Consider the following 25,559-nt stretch of genomic DNA (forward strand, 5'->3'; position numbering starts at 1 on the left):
CCACCCTGTCTTCCACATAGTCTAGTCTGAACAGTCATGACCACATAACCTCACCCTGATCCTCCATCCTGCCACCATGGCTAGTCCCAGGAGACAAATGATCCCCACATTCAGCCACTATGAGGAGCTCTTTAGATTTACATGTATTGATTCTGGCATCTCGCCCTTCACAGTTCAAGAGGGATATGAGGAGATTGTGTGCAGTGATACCTAAATATTTGAGCAGCCACAATTAGAAGACAATGGTGGGGAGGAACAATTACTGTCTCCAGAGGTGGATGATGATAAGATACAGTTGTCAAGAAGTCATGTTGTTAAGTCAGGAGAAGAAACAGGGTACAGAAGTGGAAGATGAGGTGGTGGACAATGAAATCACTGACCAATATGGCGAGAAGGTATGCAGAACGAGCAGAGAAACTGTTCCCATAGTATCCATACGTGGCAAGTTCCTCTCCAAGGGTTTAGTGTTCCCCAGTCTGGCGCATTTTTCAAGAAAATGCAGAAGACAAAAGAATGGTCATTGGCAACTTGTGCTGTATGAAATTTAGTAGCTGCCAGACCACTACCAGCCTGACCCTCACCAGCATGCTCAGGCACATGTTATCCAAACACCTGACTAGGTGGGCTGAATGCCGAGTCCACAATCATTCTCTGTGGGTGACACCATGGCCTCCTCCCATGTACTACCTGCTGGTTAATTCCCTGTCCAGGACGAATGCGCGGATTTCTCCCACCCTGATACTCACACATTTGCAGACACCATCAGAAAATATGCCCACTTCCTTGTCCCAGTTGTTTCTACCCCAGGCCTTGGAAAGCAAGTATTGACCCACAGGTCCAAACACTGAACAGCCGCATTTCCAGACTGCTTTCCCTAAAAATGTTGCTGTTTTGACTTGTGGACACTACTTTTGCAACCTTAGGGCGGCGGCCATCCCTCAGTACATGGTCCCTAGCCACTACTATTTCTCCCAATATGCTATAACACCACCTGTGCTTTTAAATTTTTGCTAGGCCTTGAACTTAGTGCATAAACTTTACCACTGTAGGAGTCCCACTGTTTTAAAATAGTTAAGAAATTTATTCTGAGGCCCTCCACTAGGTGTCTTGCAGGGAGTATTGCAAATCCTTCTTTGAATAAATAGCGTGAAATATGGCGAGAAATGGCTTGGCTATTAAAGGGAACTTGTCAGGTGCAATATACAGTGAGAACCACGAGCAGTTCTGGGTGCATATTGCTAATCCCTGCCTAACCGTCCCTGTATACACTAGCATAGATAAAGAGATCTATAGAAAATGTATTTCTAAAGATCTATAATTGTATGCTAACATGCTAATGATTGCGCAGCGTCACAGGATGATCTCACTCACCTCTCTGCCACCATCGCTGCCCAACGCTGGATTTTGCCTCAGTGCACATAGCCTAAGGAGTAGAGCAGGCATTAATTTTTCACTTTTTTAATTTGTCTTATATACACGTCTTTATACAGGAAACAATGTTTTCTAACATTTGTCCTGTGAAATCCATTATTTCTCCGGTTTTGTATGTTTTATTGTCAGTACATAAAAGTGGAATGATATTCTGACAACATTGTTCCCAGCTGCGATCTGGGAGTCAGACGTGTCCAGGCGTCTTCCCTTTGCTGTTTCCATCAATTTCAGCGATTTTCTTGCCTCCTCAGATTTCCTGGGAAGATCTGCTGGAAATTGCTTGAGTTTCCTATTGACTTCAATTATACTTGTGACTCAACTTGAGCCTGTTGAGCGTCCAACCTGTTGGATTCGAGTACCGAGCATTGTTCTCACTCATCACTAATTATGACAAAAATTGTTTATTCCTTTTAGAAAAAAATGAAATCAATCCAATGACCGATGCTTCTGATAGACTGGGAGATATGTGGAGATAACATTTCATAAATCAGGGGTTGTCCAATATTTGGACGCTTGCTTCTGAACAACCCTGGTCTAGCAGTCCCTGTCCCCCACCCAGGAGAGGGGCCGGGACAGGAGTGATTAATCCCACACAAGTAAACAGACGGGGGGGAAACAAAACCCAAACTCCCAGCGAGGTACAGACAATATGTGATCGGGAGGAAACTAAAGGCCAGGAGGAAATAATCAGACAAGAGAATTTCCACCACACACCAAACAGACACAGAAGCTCACCAGCAACTGTATATGAAAGCAAAAAGACCAGGATCGCATAAAGCTATTATTGGCATGGGAGAACAGGCGCCACCATCTTAAACAGGGAGGAGGCAACTGTGATAGGTCTCCTGCAACATGTGACTCCAGCAGCAATCCACAGGCTAGCAGAAATCAACTCCTGCAAGCTTGATTATTACCAAGAGCACAACTGGTTGACGTCCGTGCCTGTCTGTGCAACTCAAAAGCAGCATCGTGTGGAGTGTCCGACTGCTGTGTGAACAGTGTCAGAAGTAGTCCGAGTTTTGAGCCAGACACAGTGTGATACGTACTGTTTAAGGAAGGCTTCAGAGTGGAAGCCACAACGAGTCATATGTAACTGCCAATTATGGAGTAATAGTTAAAGAAAAGCAAGAAATGTACATGTCGGTCTTATTGTGATTTCTATATTGTATATTGGGGGTCACTACGGAGGAGCGTCACTGTGAGAATTGTCCGTCCCACCTTCCTCTCATCTCCGCCTCTGCTTTATTTCAGATCACACCTCCCGTAATGGTACGCAGGTCCTTAGTTATGGCACGCAGGTCCTTAGTTATGGCACGCAGGTCCTTAGTTATGGCATCCTCATCTTCAGCTTCGTCTCCTTCTGTTTATCGCTGGACTCTCCGGTGAATATCGCATTCGGATTCCTGCTCCTGAAATTACAAGGTTTGTAATTATTACACCAAGACCGATAGGACGAGGGTGCAAAAACCGTGAAAATCTAAGGGGCCGTGTACACGAGAAGATAATTGTATAAACCATGAACGATGTGGTCCAATCCTTTACTTTACACAATTTTCGAATGTTGACAGATATTTTTTTCATTTTTGCACGCATTGTTCTGTCTCTGACCCCATTCACATTACACAATTATCGCGACTGCTGGATGGTTAGGATTACTACGAGAATTAAGCCTTTAGGCTCTGTTCACATTTTGTTATGACTGATATGAACTCTATTGACTGTAATAGGATCCATCTGGTTTCTGTTATGGCGTCAAATATTTCGTCAATGAAAGATAGTGCAGCACGTTAAAAAAGAAGCGTTAGAAACCATGGCGGCTTTCTTCTAGAAACATCACCACACCTGTCACATCAGCTGAGCCGCAGTACCAGACACGGCCTGTAAATACGTGCGGTGCTGGTTATAGAAGACAACAGATATTTTAGTGGTTAAAATTATAACATTTTTGATATTCATATTTACCAGATTTGCCAAACTTGCCCAGAAAATTGCAGGAAATCCATTTTCGGCAAATTTAAAGTGCACCAAAGCCTCCAATTCCTCTGAACAGACGTGTATGGCACTCTGAGGTCTCCAAGGACTTTATCCAAAATGTGTGATTGAATTTCGGTAACTCTCAGCTATGTGTCCCTTCATGGCCTCACAGACGCAGTGACTCTCCTGCCTGACAGATGCAGTGACTCTCCTCACTCATAGATTCAGTGACTCTCCTGCCTCACAGATACAGTGACCCTCCTGCCTCACAGATACAGTGACCCTCCTGCCGCACAGATACAGTGACCCTCCTGCCTCACAGATGCAGTGACTCTCCTGCCTGACAGATGCAGTGACTCTCCTCACTCATAGATTCAGTGACTCTCCTGCCTCACAGATACAGTGACCCTCCTGCCTCACAGATACAGTGACTCTCCTGCCGCACAGATACAGTGACCCTCCTGCCTCACAGATGCAGTGACTCTCCTGCCTCACAGATGCAGTGACTCTCCTGCCTCACAGATGCAGTGACTCTCCTGCCTCACAGATGCAGTGACTCTCCTGACTCACAGATGCAGTGACTCTCCTGACTCACAGATGCAGTGACTCTCCTGCCTCACAGATGCAGTGACTCTCCTGACTCACAGATGCAGTGACTCTCCTGCCTCACAGATGCAGTGACTCTCCTGCCTCACAGATGCAGTGACTCTCCTGACTCACAGATGCAGTGACTCTCCTGCCTCATAGATGCAGTGACTCACCTGCCTCACAGATACAGTTACTCTCCTGACTCACAGATACAGTGACTCTCCTGACTCACAGATACAGTGACTCTCCTGACTCACAGATGCAGTGACTCTCCTGCCTCACAGATGCAGTGACTCTCCTGCTTCACAGATACAGTGACTCTCCTGCCTCACAGATGCAGTGACTCTCCTGACTCACAGATGCAGTGACTCTCCTGACTCACAGATGCAGTGACTCTCCTGCCTCATAGATGCAGTGACTCTCCTACTTCACAGATACAGTGACTCTCCTGCCTCACAGATGCAGTGACCCTCCTTCTGCCTCATAGAACAGTGACTCTCCTGACTCACAGATGCAGTGTCTTTCCTGACTTTTTTTTTTTGGACGGGAAGGGGGGGGGGCGGAATCAGAAAATATTAAAAACCTTGGCTGCAACCATATTTCAGCCCTACACATGTCTTCAACCGATCTCTAATTTCTGACCTCTTTTGCCAAGCAGGAAATGAATGTTCAGCCAATCACTGGCCACAGCAGTAGCTGTCTCAGCCAGTGATTGGCTTCCGCAGTCACATGTCCCTGTGTCAGGACGTCACCTCTGCAGCTGGGAGTGTAGACCGATGAAGAGCAGGAGCAGCAGGCGGTGTGAGAGCTGCTGCCATTTATAACTTTCTTTAAACAATAAGAAAATAAATAAAATAACCCGACACAATTTTATTTTTCTCTGTGGTGGAAAAGTCAGTGACTATGTGGTTGTAACAAGATAGGGCAGTTTGTGGCTGGACTTGTGTACACTTCAAGCTTCTGGTGTCAGAAGTGGCCATGCAGCAGATGACGCCTAATGTGCACAGTCACAGACCGCCATCCGGTCCCTGTAGGTACAGCTGCTCTTGGTAATCATCGGGCACTATATAGCCACAGATTTCCTCTCTCACACAGTATATGTCTTTATATCACCAGGATCCCGCTATAAGCTGGAAGAGGGGAAAGTGAAAGTCACCGGTCTGATCAATTACATCATCACGGTCCTATCCGAGATCTGCAGCATCGGTACCTTGTATAGCGGTAAGTACATATGGCGGTGTTATATATCACTGATATCAGTCACTGTGTGTAACTAGCCATCGCTGGGAACAGGACAAGTTGTGATGACCATGATGTGAACAAGAATACTACCGTTCACTGGTAACAAGAAAAGATTGTTTGGGGGAATCAGGGCACATCTTAAGGCTGCTTTACACGCAGCAGTTAATCGTGCGATTGCATTTGCGATCGCACACGCCCCCATCGTTTGTGCGGCTCGTGCAATTTGTTGCCCGTATCGCACATACGAGTAACCCCCCGTCACACGCACTTACCCTTCCATATGACCTCGATCTGAGCGGCGAACATCCACTTCCTGGAGTGGGAGGGACGTTTTGGCGTCACAGCGACATCACACGGCAGCTGGCCAATAGAAGCGGAGGGGCGGAGATGAGCGGGACGTAAACATCCCGCCCACCTCCTTCCTTCCGCATTGCCGGCAGGACGCAGGTAAGCGGGGTGTCACACGGAGCGATGTGTGCTGCCTCAGGACCATTGAACAACCGGACATTCAATTTTTAGAAGTTGAATGACGTGTATGCGACCAACGTTTTAACGTTCAATCTTGGTCGCACGTAGGTTTCACACGCTACAATATCACTAACGATGCCGGATGTGCGTCACTTATGACGTGACCCCGCTGACACATCGTAAGATATATTGTAGCGTGTAAAGCCCGCTTTATATAGGAAGATTGGGCCCGTTATCTGCCAAAACATAAGAAATCTTCTTTCTTTCCTTAGGAACCTCTTACAGTTTGTTCCTGTTGCCGATCCCCATCATCCTCTTCATTGACATATTAAGATCTCGCGGTGAGTGATCCATGTTAACAACTTCTTATATGAACAGCCTCAGATCTGTGACTGGTTGATGCTTATTACCCAGCCACATATTAGCGCTGGTATTGTTATGTATCATGGATATTTCCTGCAAAGAATACCAGCTGGGCAGCTGAAGATTTGTTACAGTGTAATAGCGTGGTGATGAGTATCTGCCCAGATTCCAGGATTAGGGAGAGATTGGGGTTGCTGATTCGATCATTTCAATGATACGTTATAGCAAAAGCTGTAAAACTTAGTTTAGGATATGTGCATACGTGGTCCTTCTACAATATCACCAATCAACAGAGCGGGAGATGAGTGACAATCCAAAGATCCTTTATTCCAAGCAAATCAGAAGGTCCAAAAACTAATCCACCACACAGAGGGTAAAATCGTCCAGAAAGGGATAAATGTCCCAGGGGTGAGTCACACTCCTCCAGCACTCCTTTTCCAGGGAAATTGGGGTTTCTCAAGGTCTCTCTGGGGTGCTGCCTGTAGCCACAGCTTCTCCCACAGAGGATAAATCTTACTCCTGCTCTCTTGTCCTTCTCAGCCAGAATGCCTATACCTAGGTAAGCAGACAGGTAGGGGCTTTCAAGATGGGGACATTACAGGGGGTGATTCCCAATATTTGGAGAGCTAGGGATTAAAGAATGGACAGTCAGGAAATGTCTGTGGGGGTTTAACAAAAGACAAGCAAATAGTAACTGAGCTTAGTTAATTAACCTTCAGACAAGACAAGGAATACACAGAATGAATGGAACAACGCTCCTAAAATATGAACCTACACAAAATGATACACAACCCACAATGTCACACCATCGCAATATGGTTTTTAGCTTTTGTATATAAGCAGGAGAACCTATTCACTGTTAGCAAGCAGAGGAATGGAAAATGGTAATAAATGGTAGAGAGTTGCAGATTTTTTTGTTACTCATCTAAAAAGTATAAACTTGACAGCGCTCCACATTACTGGTACAGATCTCCAAATCACTCAGGCAGACTAAAGCGGGCTTTACACGCTGCGATCTCGCTGCAAGCAATTGTACCCGCCCCCGTCGGTTATGCGACACGGGCAAATCGCTGTCCGAGGCGCCCAACCTCGCTTACCCCAGTCACACACACTTACCTGCTCTGCGACATCGCTCTGGCCGGTGATCTGCCTCCTTTCTAAGGGGGCGGTTCGTGCGGCGTCACAGCGACGTCACACGGCAGGTGGCCAATAGAAGCGGAGGGGAGGAGATGAGCGGGACGTAACATCCCGCCCTCCTCCTTCCTTCCTCATTGCCGGTGGAGGCAGGTAAGGAGATGTTCGTCGCTCCTGTGGTGTCACACATATTGATGTGTGCTGCCGCAGGAACGAGGAACAACATCGCAAACATCCTGAAAACGATTTTTTGTTTCAGGGCGACCTCTTTACGGCAAATGATTTTGACCGCTTTTGCGATCGTTTAAGGTCGCTCGTCCTGGTCACACACTGCGATATCGTTAATGACGCCGGATGTGCGTCACAAACACCGTGACCCCAACGATAATTCATTAACGATATTGCAGCGTGTAAAGCCCCCTTAATACTGTGCCCAAGGCCTTAATGAGCGGAGTGTGGCACTAGTACTCTGGTCAATCCCTATGTCATTCTGTGCCTCTTTTAGGTTTTTGATTTTGCATAAGTTCCCACAATGGATCCTGCAACAGAGTTTGCCCTGGAGGCTTCATTGAGTCCTGCCTTTTGTCCTGCCTTTTGTTCTGCCTTTTGTTCTGCTTTTGTTCTGCCTTTTGTCCTGCCTTTTGTCCTGCTTTGGTCTTCCCATTGGTCCTGCCTTTGGTCTTGCCATTGGTCCTGCCTTTGGTTTCGCCATTGGTCCTGCCTTTGGTCTTGCCATTGGTCCTGCCTTTGGTCTTGCCATTGGTCCTGCCTTTGGTCTTGCTATTGGTCCTGCCTTTGGTCTTGCCATTGGTCCTGCCTTTGGTCTTGCAATTGGTCCTGCCTTTGGTCTCGCCATTGGTCCTGCCTTTGGTCTTGCCTTTGATCCTGCCTTGGTCTTGCGTTTGATCCTGCCTTGGTCTTGCCTTTGGACTGCCTTTGGTCCTGCCTTTAGTCTTGTCTTTGGTCCTGAATTTAGTCATGGCTTTCGTCTTGCCATTGGTCCTGCCTTTGGTCCTGCCTTTGGTCTTACCTTTGGTCTTGTCTTTGGTCTTGCCTTTAGTCTGCCCTTGGTCCTGACTGTGGTATTACCTTTGATCCGGCCTTTGGTCTTGCCTTTGGGCTTGCCTTTGGTTCTGCCTTTGGTCTTGCCATTGGTCTTGCCTACGGTCCTGCATTTGATCTTTGTTTTGGTTCTGCCTTTGGTCTTGCCTTTGGTCCTGCCTTTGATCCCTTCTATGGTCCTGCCATTAGTCTTGCCTTTGATCCTTCCTTTGGTCTTGCCTTTAGTCCTGCCTTTGGTCTTGCCTTTAGTCCTGCTTTTGCTCTTGCCTTTGCTCCTGCTTTGGTCTTGCTTTTGATCTTGCCTTTGGACCTGTCTTTGGTCCTGCCTTTGGTCTTGCCCTTGGTCTTGCCTTTGGTCCTGCATTTAATCATGCCTTTCATCTTGTCTTTGGTCTTGCTTTTGGTCCTGCCTTTGGTCTTGCCTACGGTTCTGCTTTTGGTCCTTCTTTTGGTTCTGCCTTTGGTCTTGCCTTTGGTCCTGCTTTTGATCCCGTCTATGGTACTGACGTTAGTCTTGCCTTTGATCCTTCCTTTGGTCTTGCCTTTAGTCTTGCCTTTACTCCTGCCTTTGCTCTTGCTTTTGGTCCTTCCTTTGGTGCTGACTTTGGTCTTGCCTTTGGTCCTTCCTTTGGTCGTACCTTCTAACCTGTACCAGGTCCTGCACCAGGTCTATGCCTGACTTTAGTACCGGGTCTTGCCTTGGGTCCTGCTGTGATCCTTCCTTTGGTCTTGCTTTTGGTCTGGCCTTTGGTCTTGCCTTTGGTGCTTCCTTTGGTCTTGCTTTTGATCATTCATTTGGTTCTACATTGTAACCGGTGCCAGGTCCTGCACCAGGTCTATGCCTGGCTTTAGTACCAGGTCTTGCCTTGGGTCCTGCCTTTGATCCTTCCTTTGGTCTTGCCTTTAGTCTTGCATTTGGTCCTGTCTTTAGTCTTGCCTTTGGTCCTGCCTTTGGTTCTTGCTTCAGTCCTAACCTGTAACAAGTGCCAGGTCCTGCACCAGATCTGTGCCTGGCTTTAGTACCGGGTCTGTTTTTAGTACCGGGTCTTGCCCTGGGTCCTGGACTAAAGGCTGCTTTACGCTAATGCGATGTCGTTGGAGTCACGGAATTTGTGACGCACATCCGGCCGCATTAGCGATGTCGTTGCGTGTGACATCCCCCCTATTCTCAATTATCATTGCTACTGAAGGTACGATGTAGTACGTCGTTCCTGCGGCAGCACACATCGCTATGTGTGACACCGCTGGAACGAGGAACCTCACCTTACCTGCGTTCCGCCCGCAATGAGGAAGGAAGGAGGTGGGCGGGATGTTCGTCCCGCTCATCTCCGCCCCTCCATTTTGATTGGGCGTCCGCTTAGTGACGTTGTTGTGACGCCGAACGAACCGCCCCCTTAGAAAGGAGGAGGTTCGTCCGTCACAGCGACGTTGCTAGGCAGGTAAGTACGTGTGACGGGTCCGTGGGATGTTGTGCGCCACGGGCAGCGATTTGCCCATGACGCACAACTGATGGGGGCGGGTACCCACGCTAGCGAGATTGCTGCGTGTAAAGCGGCCTTTAGACAACACATCAACTTTCTGCCAGATTGCTACTTTAATGATGGGAAAATAAATGCACTGACATTTTTCCTTTCTGTATTTTACAGAATATCCGGATTGGCTTAAAGATTCTCTAATCTCCTTCTTCAGTAACAGACTTTTCTGCGGCAGGTGTTCCAGTAAGTTTTATGTTTTATGATTTAGGGCCTGATTCATCAAGGTGTTTTCATCAGACTTCTGTTTTTTATGCCATTTACAGCGACTGTCACCATAATAGAAGGATGTGGAGCGGGACAGGGCGTTGTGAAGGCCGCACAGCAAATTCTTTAAAACATAAGTCAGAAATGTACTCCAGTCCCTGACTAGAATAACATTTCTACAGTGGGGCCCGACACTTGTAAGATTTGATCTGACTCCAGCTCTGCCATCAATAAGACTGGGGAGGAAAACACCAGCTTCACGAATCGGGCCCTTGGAATATTTTGTAAAGATATTTCCCGACCCTATAAAGATGTTTTACATTTTATCACCTGTTTAGATGTCGACCCAAGTCCCAGATGTCAGCGGATCATTGGGTGTCTGTGGAGCGGCTTCATGTTGGTGATTCAGGTCCTGTTTGCGGTCATTGTTGGAGGTTTATGCTATAGCACTGGTGAGTGTCCACTGACAACCTCAATGCACTATAGTAGTTGTCAGATCTGGCACCAGCCGGGGTGGAGTTACTGTAACTGGCTCAATAGTGTATAAAGCATTGAGACTGGGGGTCTCCTCTGTGCAGTATTTGGGGGTCCATCACACCTGAACACGTGCAGGTCTGGTCATGCTCCACTGGTCAAAACTGTTGAGATCTAGAAAAGATTGAAAATAATTTGAGCATAGCGACATGTGAAACTACGGTGTGTCCTGGAATTAGCATCACAGACAGTTGTCTATTCAGGCCGTGTGCACACAGTGCATTTTTATCACTTTTTTTTTTTATTCGTTTTTGAGTGCAGTTTTAACACAAAACTGAATGCAAATTGTTATGCCAGCAAAGTCAATGAGAATCCTAGAGTTTTGTGCACTTATTGCTTTTTTACCCTTGAAGATTTGGTGCAGAAATAAATCTGCAGCGTTTCAATTTTTTCAGCGTTTTTCCACCTCAAAATGCAAAAAAAAAGCATTGGAAAAAAACACATGCAAAAAAACGTATCAAACTGACCGCAAAAACGCAGCTTTTTTCCTGCCAAGAGGTGCAGAAATGATTCAGAAATTTCTGCAACCAAATACTCAATGTACGCACTTAGCCTTATAGGGTGAAAAGTAGTCACTGTGCTATTTGTGATCATGGTGTGCACCACTCTGAACATGGAGCAAAACAAGCTCAGGAGAGAGTTGTCTCAGAAGATTAGAAAGAAAATTATAGACAAGCATGTTAAAGGTAAAAGTTATAAGGCATCACCAAACAGTTCAATGTTCCTGTTACTTCAGCTGCACTTTAAGATCTATGGAGCTGTAGCTGATCTGCGTGGATGTAGCTGCAAGAGGAAAATTGATGACAAATTGAAGAGCCTGATAATACAAATGGAAACAAGGAGCCAGAATAACTTCCAAAGAGATCACAGGGGACTCCAAGATCCATCAATGTAAGATCACACCATCTCTCGATGTCTTGGCCAAAGTGAAGTTCATGGAAGACGACCAAGGACGAAACCACTGCTGGAAGCAAATCGTAAGAAATCAGACTGGAATTTGCTAACAAGAAGTAAACCTGGATAAAGGTCACCAGATGGCCGGTCACCGAATACTGAGAACGGAGGAGACGGGCAGTCACTGAATGCTGAGGGCGGAGGAGACGGGCAGTCACTGAATGCTGAGAAAGAAGGAGATGGGCGATCACCGAATACTGAGGACGGAGGAGACGGGCGGTCACTGAATGCCGAGGAAGAAGGAGATGGGTAGTCACTGAACACTGAGAAAGAAGGAGATGGGCGGTCACCGAATACTGAGGACGGAGGAGACGGGCGGTCACTGAATACTGAGGATGGAGGAGACGGACGGTCACTGAATGCCGAGGAAGAAGGAGATGGGCAGTCACTGAATACTGAGAAAGAAGGAGATGGGCGGTCACCGAATACTGAGGACGGAGGAGACGGGCGGTCACTGAATACTGAGGAAGAAGGAGATGGGCGCTCACTGAATACTGAGGATGGAGGAGACGGGCGGTCACTGAATACTGAGGACGGAGGAGATAGGTGGCCACTTAATGCCGAGGAAGAAGGAGATGGGTGGTCACTGAATACTGAGGATGGAGGAGACGGGCGCTCACTGAATACTGAGGATGCAGAAGACGGGCGGTCACTAAATGCTGAGAACGGAGGAGATGGGCGGTAACTGAATACTGAGGACGGAGGAGACGGGCAGTCACTGAATGCTGCTACATGGGGCTGCATAATGCTGCTACATGGGGCTGCATAATGCTGCTACATGGGGGCTGCATAATGCTGCTACATGTTGGCTGCATAATACTGCTCCATGGGGGTTGCATAATGCTGCTACATGGGGCTGTATAATGCTACGACATGGGGGCTGCATAATGCTGCTACATGTTGGCTGCATAATACTGCTACATGTTGACTGCATAATACTGCTACATGGGGGTTGCATAATGCTGCTACATGGGGCTGTATAATGCTGCGACATGGGGGCTGCATAATATTGATACATGGGGGCTGTATAATACTGCTACATGGGGGCTGCATAATATTGCTACATGGAGCTGCATAATACTGAGGACGGAGGAGTAGGGCAGTCACTGAATGCTGCTACATGGGGCTGCATAATGCTGCTACATGGGGCTGCATAATACTGCTACATGTTGACTGCATAATACTGCTACGTGTTGACTGCATAATACTGCTACATGGGGCTGTATAATGCTGCGACATGGGGGCTGCATAATATTGATACATGAGACCTGTATATTGCTGCTACATGGGAGCTGCTTAATGCTGCTACATGATGCTGCTACATGGGGGCTGCATAATGCTGCTACATGGGGGCTGCATAATGCTGCTACATGGGGGCTGCATAATGCTGCTACATGGGGGCTGCATAATGCTGCTACATGGGGGCTGCATAATGCTGCTACATGGGGGCTGCATAATGCTGCTACATGGGGGCTGGATAATGCTGCTACATGGGGGCTGCATAATGCTGCTACATAGGGGCTGCATAATGCTGCTACATGGGGGCTGCATAATGCTGCTACATGTTGGCTGCACAATACTGCTACATTGGGGCTGCATAATGCTTCTCATGGGGGCTGCATAATGCTGCTACATGGGGGCTGCATAATGCTGCTACATGGGGGCTGCATAATGCTGCTACATGGGGGCTGGATAATGCTGCTACATGGGGGCTGGATAATGCTGCTACATGGGGGCTGGATAATGCTGCTACATGGGGGCTGCATAATGCTGCTACATGGGGGATGCATAATGCTGCTACATGGGGGCTGCATAATGCTGCTACATGTTGGCTGCATAATACTGCTACATTGGGGCTGCATAATGCTGCTACATGGGGGCTGCATAATGCTGCTACATGGGGGCTGCATAATGCTGCTACATGGGGGCTGCATAATGCTGCTACATGTTGGCTGCATAATACTGCTACATTGGGGCTGCATAATGCTTCTCATAGGGGCTGCATAATGCTGCTACATGGGGGCTGCATAATGCTGCTACATGGGGCTGCATAATACTGCTACATTGGGGCTGCATAATGCTTCTCATAGGGGCTGCATAATGCTGCTACATGGGGGCTGCATAATGCTGCTACATGGGGGCTGCATAATGCTGCTACATGTTGGCTGCATAACACTGGTACATTGGGGCTGCATAATGCTTCTCATGGGGGCTGCATAATGCTGCTACATGGGGGCTGCATAATGCTGCTACATGGGGGCTGCATAATGCTGCTACATGGGGGCTGGATAATGCTGCTACATGGGGGCTGCATAATACTGGTACATGGGGGCTGCATAATGCTTCTACATAGGGCTGCATAATGCTGCTACATAGAGGCTGCATACTACTAGACCCCCCAGAACTGTATGTCCCCTCCACCCCAGTGCTGTATACTACCCCAGAGGTCTATGTCCCTTCCACACCAGTGCTTTATACCTCTCAGAGCTGTGTGTCCCCCTCCACCCCAGTGTTGTATACCCCTTAGAGCTGTATCCCCCCTCCCGGAGCTGTATGCCCCCCTTCTCAGTAATGTGTATGCCCCCCAGTAATGTGTATGTCCCCAGCTTCTCTTGTGATGTATATACAGCAGTGTCAGTGTGCTCTATTTGCGGCCATGTCTGTTAGTGATGGCCACCAATCAGCACAGCACAGTCACATGCCCTGGAGGAGCTGGATGGAGACAAGTGGGGGATGTGAGGAGGTTGCTGCCGGTGTCCCATTATTAATGCCTCTATAGTGTGTGCATGTATGATGTGTATCTATGTATGTCAGTGTATATGACTGTGTCTAGATTTATGTCTATTTATATGTGTTTTTCTGAATTTCTATTTAAATCTGTATATGTATGTATGCCTGTATGTGTATGTATCTGTGCATGTGCATGTCTGTGTGTGGATGGGGCCCACTGAGACTTTTTCACCTGGAGCCCACAAAAACCTGGAGCCAGCCCTTTATACACAGTATATATATCCTGTATACTGCATCTATGTATACAGTATGTCCACTCATATCCTGTCCACTGCCATTAACGTGAGAGCGGCGGCAGCTATAGGCATAGAAGTGGTGTCTAGGTATAGTAAAGTAGCCATGCGCTATGCAATGAAACCACCTATAGCGCCACCTGGTGGAAAACAACGGAGTTAGCATTTTTATCTCGAAAATGGAACGAGATAGAGAAAAAAAGTGAATTACAAAGTTGTAGGACGTCATCAATTCAATACGAATCCACACCTTGCACAGAAATGCTATGACTAGAAGGTGTAAAACTCACAAGGCTGCAGATGTGAAGCGATGCCTCATGGAGACCTCCTACAAGTCATTGGGTATGGTGGCTGTGTGGAGTGGCCTCCGCTCACCTGACCTGACCCCATTGGACTTCTTTCTGTGAGGTCACATCAAACAGCAGGTGTATGCGACCCCTCCCCCAACATTGCAGGACCTACAACCACGTATCACAGATGCTTGTGCAAACGTGTCACCTACCATATTGCACAACAGCAGCAAGATACAGTATGCTGTGCAGAGTCCAGATGTGCATTGCAGCAAGATACAGTATGCTGTGCAGAGGCCAGATGTGCATTGCAGCAAGATACAGTATGCTGTGCAGAGGCCAGATGTGCATTGCAGCAAGATACAGTATGCTGTGCAGAGTCCAGATGTGCATTGCAGCAAGATACAGTATGCTGTGCAGAGGCCAGATGTGCATTGCAGCAAGATACAGTATGCTGTGCAGAGGCCAGATGTGCATTGCAGCAAGATACAGTATGCTGTGCAGAGTCTAGATGTGCATTGCAGCTGACGGGGGCCACTAATGAGTGCCATATGCGTGACCAGCATTCAATGTTTGGGGGGGTCATGGGTTTCATATCATAGCATTTCTGTGCAAGGTGTGGATTCGTATTGAATTGATGATGCCCTACAACTTTGTAATTCACTTTTTTCTCTATCTCGTTCCATTTTAGAGATAAAAATGCTAACTCCGTTGTTTTCCACCAGGTGGCGCTATAGGTGGTTTCATTGCGTAGCGCATGGCTACTTTACTATACCTAGACACCACTTCTATGCCTATAGCTGCCGCCGTTCTTAAGTTAATGGCGGTGGACAGGATATGGGTGGACACAGTGTATACATGCACACATTACACATGTGGAGTATTTATCTATAAACTCTCCTGGTCTGGTTCTGGATCTTCTTGGACCTTCCATGGCCACCGCTCACATCCTGTGTAATATTCATTGGTTCTTGTTCTGTTTGTAAATGGACGGATAATCCCGATATCTAAATCCTTTATGTTATTTTCTTAGGTGGCTTCTCAGGAATGAAATCCTCCTGGATTGGTTATTTGTTCCTCTCACTTGTAGTTTCAATCATCTTGAGATTTGGAGTCTTGGGTCTCACCTGCTGCTGTAAGTACAATGCTGGGGTGTTAGTATTGCACTATGGTGGGAGAAGTCTGTGCGAACACAGGCGCCATCTCTACAGAGGGCTTAGAAAAGCCTGTGAGTCCTGCTTCTCCCCTCACTCTTAGGAAAGCCTGTGAGTCCTGCTTCTCCCCTCACTCTTAGGAAAGCCTGTGAGTCCTGCTTCTCCCCTCACTCTTAGGAAAGCCTGTGAGTCCTGCTTCTCCCCTCACTCTTAGGAAAGCCTGTGAGTCCTGCTTCTCCCCTCACTCTTAGGAAAACCTGTGAGTCCTGCTTCTCCCCTCACTCTTAGGAAAGCCTGTGAGTCTTCTCCCCTCACTCTTAGGCTATGTGCCCACGCTAGAATGTCCCTGCGGATTTTTTTGCCTGAAAATCCGCGACTTTCGCGGCAAATCCGCACCCGCGGATTTGCCGCGGATTTGCCGCGGATTTACCGCGGATTTGCCGCGGATTTTGATGCGGATTTTTTTTTTTTTTCCCATTCAAAGCCAAAAATCCGCACCAAATCTGCACCAAACAATTGACATGCTGCAGATTTTTCCGCATCAAAATCCGCGGCAAATCCGCCGCGGAAAAATCCGCAGCATGGGCACAGCATTTCCAAAATGCCATTTAAATGGCTTGGAAGTGCTGCTGCTGCAGATTTTCGGCAAATCCGCGGTAAATCCGCGGCAAAATCCGCGGTAAATCCGCGCTAAATCCTGTAGCGTGGGCACATAGCCTTAGGAAAACCTGTGTATCCAGCTTCCCCACTCACTCTTAGGAAAGCCTGTGAGTCCTGCTTCTCCCCTCACTCTTAGGAAAGACTGTGAGTCCAGCTTCCCCACTCACTCTTAGGAAAGCCTGTGAGTCCAGCTTCCCCACTCACTCTTAGGAAAGCCTGTGAGTCCTGCTTCTCCCCTCACTCTTAGGAAAGCCTGTGAGTCCTGCTTCTCCTCTCATTCTTAGGAAAGCCTGTGAGTCCTGCTTCTCCCCTCACTCTTAGGAAAGCCTGTGAGTCCTGCTTCTCCCCTCACTCTTAGGAAAGCCTGTGAGTCCTGCTTCTATCCTCACTCTTAGGAAAACCTGTGAGTCCAGCTTCCCCACTCACTCTTAGGAAAGCCTGTGAGTCCTGCTTGTCCCCTCACTCTTAAGAAAGCCTGTGAGTCCTGCTTCTCCTGTCGTGGGCGGGGGGTGCGCTGCTCGCCTGCTCGCTCGCTGCTCGGGTCCGGCCGCTGCTGCTGCTGCTCGGTGGCTCGAACGGTGGGCCGGATCCGGGGACTCGAGCGGCGCTCCTCGCCCGTGAGTGAAAGGGGTTGGTTTGGGTTGGGGTTTTTTAGTTCGTGACGCCACCCACGGGTCGTGGTGATTATGCGCACCACCGCTGCTGATGATGGGGATCCCGGGAGCGTTGGTGGGGAGCAGCTGGGTTGTTTTCCCCTCCATGGGTAGGGGTTGGTGGTCCCGGGGCCCGATGAGGTGAAGGGAGGAATGTAGGGCAGGTGAGGTGCAGGGTCATGGGGGCAGTGCGGTGCCGGACGGCACGGTGGTACTCACTCAGTCAGGAATGGACACAGAGTCTCCGGTAAAACAAACGGCTGGATGGACGGGTCCCGCAGCCGGCTGCAGTGATGACTCCCGGACGGTTGATGATGGCTGCCTTTCCCTGCACATTTCGTGTGTCTTCAGTCCCGATGGCTTCCCACCGGTAACCCGCTCCCCAACTTTGATAGATGCTGGAGGAGCCCCGTTTGCCCGCAGGCTCTGGCCCTGGAAGCTCTAGCTCTGGCGGTAGCTTTATCTTCCTGTACGGTTTGGACGGTTGCCTTCAATCGGGTCTTTGTCGCTAAGAAACCCTGGGGGTTTCCGTCGCTAATGGATTTGACCAATTTTACGGCGACTCCTAGCCTGGTCGGGGTCCGCAGCCCTGCCGGTTTGGTGCTGGCTTCTCTTCGCTCCCCAGTTCGGTACCGGTGGGCCACCGCCCAACCCCGGCCCTGCGGTTCCGCGACGATAGGCCTCTCCTGCAGACGGCCACCACCGTCTGCCAACCTTGCTGTAAGTGCCCGGGTCACGTACCCGGACACGGTCAGTCTGCTGCTCAACTACCACTTCCCTCTCCAAAACTACTCTGACTCCTTTTCCCGCCTCCAGGACTGTGAACTCCTTGATGGGCGGGGCCAACCGGCTTGCTCCGCCCCACCTGGTGTGGACATCAGCCCCTGGAGGGAGGCAACAAGGATTTGTGTGTGCGGCTGATGTGCCTAACCGGGGTGTGGGGTGTGTTGTTGCAGTTCCTGTGACGTCCTGGCTTGTCCAGGGCGCCACACTCCCCTCACTCTTAGGAAAGCCTGTGAGTCCTGCTGCCTGACTCACTTTTAGGAACAGCCTGTGAGTCCAGCTTCCCCACTCACTCTTAGGAAAGCCTGTGAGTACGGCTTTCCCACTCAATCTTAGGAAAGCCTATGAGTCCTGCTTCCCCACTCACTCTTAGGAAAGCCTGTGAGTCCTCCTTCCCCACTCACTCTTCGGAACAGCCTGTGAGTTCTTCTTCCCCACTCACTCTTCGGAACAGCCTGTGAGTCCTGCTTCTCCCCTCACTCTTAGGAAAGCCTGTGAGTCCTGCTGGCTGACTCACTCTTAGGAACAGCCTGTGAGTCCTGCTGCCCCACTCACTCTTAGGAAAGCCTGTGAGTCCTGCTTCCCCACTCACTCTTAGGAAAGCCTGTGAGTATGGTGCCCCAGTCACTCTTAGGAAAGCTTGTGAGTCCTGCTGCCCCACTCACTCTTAGGAAAATCTTGCGAGTCCTGCTGCCCCACTCACTCTTAGGAAAAGCCTGTGAGTCCTGCTGCCCCACTCACTCTTAGGAAAGCTTGGCAGTCCTGCTTCCCCACTCACTCTTAGGAAAGCTTGGCAGTCCTGCTTCCCCACTCACTCTTCGGAAAGCCTGTGAGTCCTGCTTCCCCACTCACTCTTAGGAAAGCCTGTGAGTCCTGCTTCCCCACTCACTCTTAGGAAAGCCTGTGAGTCCTGCTTCCCTACTAACTCTTCGGAAAGCCTGTGAGTCCTGCTTCCCCACTCACTCTTAGGAAAGCCTGTGAGTCCTGCTTCCCCACTCACTCTTCGGAAAGCCTGTGAGTCCTGCTTCCCCACTCACTCTTCGGAAAGCCTGTGAGTCCTGCTTCCCCACTCACTCCTAGGAACAAGAAAAACTTATAAATGGATACGGATATGGATATATATATATATATATATATATATATATATATATATATATATATAATACAGTCATATGAAAAAATTTGGGCACCCCTATTAATGTTAACCTTTTTTCTTTATAACAATTTGGGTTTTTGCAGTAGCTATTTCAGTTTCATATATCTAATAACTGATGGACTGAGTAATATTTCTGGATTGAAGTGAGGTTTTTTGTACTAACAGAAAATGTGCAATCCGCATTTAAACAAAATTTGACCGGTGCAAAAGTATGGGCACCCTTATCAATTTCTTGATTTGAACCTTCCTAACTACTTTTTACTGACTTACTATAGCACTAAATTGGTTTTGTAGCCTCATTGAGCTTTGAGCTTCATAGGCAGGTGTATCCAATCATGAGAAAAGGTATTTAAGGTGGCCACTTGCAAGTTGTTCTCCTATTTGAATCTCCTATGAAGAGTGGCATCATGGGTTCCTCAAAACAACTCTCAAAAGATCTGAAAACAAAGATTATTCAACATAGTTGTTCAGGGGAAGGTACAAAAAGTTGTCTCAGAGATTTAAACTGTCAGTTTCCCCTGTGAGGAACATAGTAAGGAAATGGAAGAACACAGGTACAGTTCTTGTTAAGCCCAGAAGTGGCAGGCCAAGAAAAATATCAGAAAGGCAGAGAAGACGAATGGTGAGAACAGTCAAGGACAATCCACAGACCACCTCCAAAGACCTGCAGCATCATCTTGCTGCAGATGGTGTCAATGTGCATTGGTCAACAATACAGCGCCCATTGCACAAGGAGAAGCTGTATGGGAGAGTGATGTGAAAGAAGTCGTTTCTGCAAGCCCGCCACAAACAGAGTCGCCTGAGGTATGCAAAAGCACATTTGGACAAGCCAGTTACATTTTGGAAGAAGGTTCTGTGGACTGATGAAACAAAGATTGAGTTGTTTGGTCATACACAAAGGCGTTATGCATGCAGACAAAAAAAACACGGTATTCCAAGAAAAGCACTTGCTACCCACATTAAAATTTGGTGGAGGTTCCATCATGCTTTGGGGCTGTGTGGCCAATGCCGGCATCGGGAATCTTGTTAAAGTTGAGGGTCGCATGGATTCAACTCAATATCAGCAGATTGTTGACAATAATGTGCAAGAATCAGTGACGAAGTTGAAGTTACACAGGGGATGGATATTTCAGCAAGACAATGATCCAAAACACCGCTCCAAATCTACTCAGGCATTCATGCAGAGGAACAATTACAATGTTCTGGAATGGCCATCCCAGTCCCCAGATCTGAATATCATTGAAAATCTGTGGGATGATTTGAAGTGTGCTGTCCATGCTCGGCGACCATCAAACTTAACTGAACTGGAATTGTTTTGTAAACAGGAATGGTCAAATATACCTTCATCCAGGATCCAGGAACTCATTAAAAGCTACAGGAAGCGACTAGAGGCTGCGATTTCTGCAAAAGGAGGATCTACAAAATATTAATGTCACTTTTATGTAGAGGTGCCCATACTTTTGCAGCGGTCAAATTTTGTTTAAATGCGGATTGCACATTTTCTGTTAGTACAATAAACCTCATTTCAATCCAGAAATATTACTCAGTCCATCAGTTATTAGATATATGAAACTGAAATAGCAAAAACACAAATTGTTATAATGAAAAAAGGTTAACATTAATAGGGATGCACAAACCTTTTTCATATGACTGTATATATATATATATACATACAGTGCTTACAAGTAGTCTTCAACCCCCTGCAGATTTAGCAGGTTTGATAAGATGCAAATAAGTTAGAGCCTGCAAACTTCAAACAAGAGCAGGATTTATTAACAGATGCATAAATCTTACAAACCAACAAGTTATGTTGCTCAATTAAATTTTAATAAATTTTCAACATAAAAGTGTGGGTCAATTATTATTCAACCCCTAGGTTTAATATTTTGTGGAATAACCCTTGTTTGCAATTACAGCTAATAATCGTCTTTTATAAGACCTGATCAGGCCGGCACAGGTCTCTGGAGTTATCTTGGCCCACTCCTCCATGCAGATCTTCTCCAAGTTATCTAGGTTCTTTGGGTGTCTCATGTGGACTTTAATCTTGAGCTCCTTCCACAAGTTTTCAATTGGGTTAAGGTCAGGAGACTGACTAGGCCACTGCAACACCTTGATTTTTTCCCTCTTGAACCAGGCCTTGGTTTTCTTGGCTGTGTGCTTTGGGTCGTTGTCTTGTTGGAAGATGAAATGACGACCCATCTTAAGATCCTTGATGGAGGAGCGCAGGTTCTTGGCCAAAATCTCCAGGTAGGCCGTGCTATCCATCTTCCCATGGATGCGGACCAGATGGCCAGGCCCCTTGGCTGAGAAACAGCCCCACAGCATGATGCTGCCACCACCATGCTTGACTGTAGGGATGGTATTCTTGGGGTCGTATGCAGTGCCATCCAGTCTCCAAACGTCACGTGTGTGGTTGGCACCAAAGATCTCGATCTTGGTCTCATCAGACCAGAGAACCTTGAACCAGTCTGTCTCAGAGTCCTCCAAGTGATCATGAGCAAACTGTAGATGAGCCTTGACATGACGCTTTGAAAGTAAAGGTACCTTACGGGATTGTCTGGAACGGAGACCATTGCGGTGGAGTACGTTACTTATGGTATTGACTGAAACCAATGTCCCCACTGCCATGAGATCTTCCTGGAGCTCCTTCCTTGTTGTCCTTGGGCTAGCCTTGACTCTTTGGACAAGCCTGGCCTTGGCACGGGTGGAAACTTTCAAAGGCTGTCCAGGCTGTGGAAGGCTAACAGTAGTTCCTTAAGCCTTCCACTTCCGGATGATGCTCCCAACAGTGGAGACAGGTAGACCCAACTCCTTGGAAAGGGTTTTGTACCCCTTGCCAGCCTTGTGATCCTCCACGATCTTGTCTCTGATGGCCTTGGAATGCTGCTTTGTCTTTCCCATGTTGACCAAGTATGAGTGCTGTTCACAAGTTTGGGGAGGGTCTTAATTAGTCAGAAAAGGCTGGAAAAAGAGATAATTAATCCAAACATGTGAAGCTCATTGTTCTTTGTGCCTGAAATACTTCTTAATACTTTAGGGGAACCAAACAGAATTCTGGTGGTTTGAGGGGTTGAATAATAAATGACCCTCTGAATAAACTTTTCACAATTTAAAAAAGAAATAACATTCATTTTTGCTGCATTTCACACTTCCAGGCTGATCTACAGTCCAAATGTCACAATGCCAAGTTAATTCCGAATGTGTAAACCTGCTAAATCTGCAGGGGGTTGAATACTACTTGTAGGCACTGTGTGTGTGCATATATATATATATATATATATATATATATATATATATGTATATGTATATAAAAATAAGGAAACCTAATCTTTATTAGAAGATGAAAAATGATGATATAAACATAAATAAAGAGAAGGGGATAGACGCTGAAATGAGTCTCTCCACAGGAAAACTGCCCACATATAGAATGTACAAGAGATGCAGAAATACAAGTGATATGAAAAAGAAGAAAAAAGCAAATAAATGTGGGGAGATACCATATATCTATATTAGTGAGACACAGCCCAAATCAGATTACACAAACTGACCTGCTGAAAAGAAGTCTGATCATTTATAATGCACATTACACTAATTGTGCAAAAATGAATACATAGATATCAAGTGATAAAGTGCATAAAAAGTTGCCGAACCAAATATAATTTGCTATTGCAAGTAACCCAGATTGTGCAAAAGGCAAGGAGGTAGATAATAAGGAATAAATAAGCAATTTATATAGATGAAAACAGTCTATATGTGTGTGCTCAAAAAGCAAATACTGCAGATAAAGTGTAAAGGATACACACAGGAGTCAAGAAAATACAGTAAGGACCTGTTGTCTGGCTGCAAGAGTGCAGAGAACAAAGGACCTGTAGGGATTAATGGTCACCCTGATTTGCGTTTCACATAAGCTTCCTGAGGGATCAAGCTTATGCGAAACACTCCTCAGGGTAACGGGTGGAGGTTCAGGGATGGAGAAGCATTTTCTGGGCTGGTTCTTTAATGTGTGATATCCCGGGAGACATCTTCTTCTATAGATCATTCTCTTTCCATCTCTGTCCTATGTGAGAGCCCTGCTACGGTCATTGGACGTGTCCATTTCTTCTTGGATGTGTTACTATATTATAATCTTTATCTTGTTTTTTAGGCTACAAAATAAAATTTGAAAAAGTTCCCAAAGAGGATCCTCAAAAAACACCAGATGAAGGTATCGAAGAGAATCCGAAAAAAACACCTGATGACTCTGAAAACGAGTCACCCGTCTAGAGCGTAACGTGGTAGTATCCAGCTGGTGGCCACAAATTGGCGAGTACAGGAGTACCGCGGACCCACTGTGGACATTACTGGATCCTGTGGACCCTTTATGAATTATTTTTCTATTTAACACTATGGCTATTATCCGTAACCAATGAGAGCACTGAGACTTCCCTTTAATCTGGCATCCATTAGAAGTGATCGGTTGGAGGCAGCTGCTCTGTAATATAATGTCTGACCGGTTAACGAGCCTCAACGTAAGAGGTCACCAAACCAGATCTTTGCTGGATGTCTAGTGGTGTACTACTTCTTCTTATGGAGACCATCAATGCTTCCTGGGAAAATTCTTCATTGTTGTCGGATAGAAAACTCTAAAATGACCAGATTGAAGCTCGGAGATTTTATGTGGTGGTGGTAATTCTTGGAGATCGAGCACTATGTGAATGTGCCCCACCCCCGAGGTACTGCTGTAGTGACTGCTTGGATGGTAACGACGTCTCCATCTATTTATTAACCACAGGAGCCATCATCTGACTGTCTATATATCTCCTGATGATGCCACCACCTTTAACTGTAAAAATGTACCTTGTTTTCTGTGTTTTACTGATCGTTGACGGTCCATGCTGCCCCTGTCGGATCGCAGACGTTACTGAACACATGTCTTAGCTGCTACAATTAATAGCTGCACTTTTTACTTTGTGTTTACTTTTCCGTTGTCTCATTTTTTTATTTTTTATTATTTTTGTAGCAGGTTTTTTTCTTAATTTATTTCAGTGTTACTTTTTTTTTTTATTGTAGAATATTTGAAGTAAAACTTACTTTGTATTTGGAAAAATAATTGTTCACTTTCGTATTTTGAGCCGTTGACTAAACAGAACGAGCTCTGTCCTTTTTGACCAAGGGTGAGTCAAAAATTATTTGCACTCTGGCTGTAGAATTGTTTTTGTAAAAAAAAACAAAAAACAAAAACCTAATGCATCATTTGTCAACATATTCTCCCTCCATTTCAATCCATGTTGTCCATTTGTCAACAAATCTTTGAATTCTCTCATTAAAAAGAGTTTAGTCTGAGCTGCGAGCCCCGGATGTCGTCAGACGTGAATCTTCATCCTCATAAGACGTCTTTCAAGGGACACAATCCACTGTGACTTGTCAGTTCACGCATACAATCAATCGATGTTGTCCCCAGTCATGGACGGGCGTCCGGCGTCTTCTTGGCTGACGTGTGTATGACCTTTCTTTATCCTCTATCCATTCTTACACACTGACCCATGACTAAACACTCTCTCCAAACTTTTCACAACGTTTTTGAACGAATCTCCACACATTTTTTCTTTTTATCGTGCATCACACTGGTGGGGGGAGGGGGGGCAGCAGCCATTGTTTCTTGTTCCACAGCCACAATTGATCTGACTGAGACGGCCATCTTGTATTGAAAGACCTGATAAAACAATGCGGCTAACAGAAGTTTTAATACAATCGGAGGGCAGAAATTTGTTGACTCACCCTTATATTTATTTTTTTTGTGTCTTTTTGGGGACTGCAAGGTTTCAGTTTATTTAAATAAATTATATGTGTGTATGTATATATATATATATATATATATAATGTAAGTAATATATTTCTATAACACTTAATAATATATATTTTTTTAAGCTAGAAAATGTATATTTGGTTTCGATAAAGCTTTTCCTGTGTTTTGATAATGGAGTAACTCTTTTGATATTCCCAGTATTTTTTTAGAAAAATGATATGTTTTGTATGATATTTTGATATTTTCATATGAAGAAATAAATGAAGTTATGCTAAGTTCTTTGTGTTCTTCACTGTAATCCAGGCTCAGATTGCTCCTTCATGATGGCGGCTTTACATGCAGAATCCTGAGACCTCAGAATACAGTTTACCTGCTCTCTGCTACCATGCTGTCCTGGCCACATACAGCTGTAATATTAGAGCTTCAGGGTTTACAATTTCTGTCCAGCCCCTGTGGACATTAGCGTTGAAAAGGAGGAGACTGAATTGCCCGCCCCTGAGGATCCATGGGAGGTGAAATGTAGACAATAACATCTTCTGGGACAAGGGTGGCTACAAGTTATCTGT

The 25,559-nt window shown here is 46.4% G+C and overlaps 1 protein-coding gene across 1 annotated transcript in view; it reads left to right on the forward strand.

Moving 5' to 3' along the window:
- The window catches only part of LOC142271956 (uncharacterized), a 53,409-nt gene extending 28,327 nt beyond the window's left edge, over positions 1–25,082 (forward strand). Inside the window, exons 4-10 of the mRNA XM_075332493.1 lie at positions 2,683–2,853; positions 5,110–5,214; positions 5,976–6,044; positions 9,909–9,980; positions 10,340–10,453; positions 15,836–15,937; positions 23,353–25,082. Coding sequence (XP_075188608.1) covers positions 2,683–2,853; positions 5,110–5,214; positions 5,976–6,044; positions 9,909–9,980; positions 10,340–10,453; positions 15,836–15,937; positions 23,353–23,471 — 752 coding nt within the window. The 3' untranslated portion in view covers positions 23,472–25,082. The remainder of the gene's footprint in view (positions 1–2,682; positions 2,854–5,109; positions 5,215–5,975; positions 6,045–9,908; positions 9,981–10,339; positions 10,454–15,835; positions 15,938–23,352) is intronic.
- Positions 25,083–25,559: the final 477 nt, after the last annotated feature.

This window comes from Anomaloglossus baeobatrachus, chromosome 1, assembly GCF_048569485.1.
Source record: "Anomaloglossus baeobatrachus isolate aAnoBae1 chromosome 1, aAnoBae1.hap1, whole genome shotgun sequence".
Classification (NCBI taxonomy): domain Eukaryota; kingdom Metazoa; phylum Chordata; class Amphibia; order Anura; family Aromobatidae; genus Anomaloglossus; species Anomaloglossus baeobatrachus.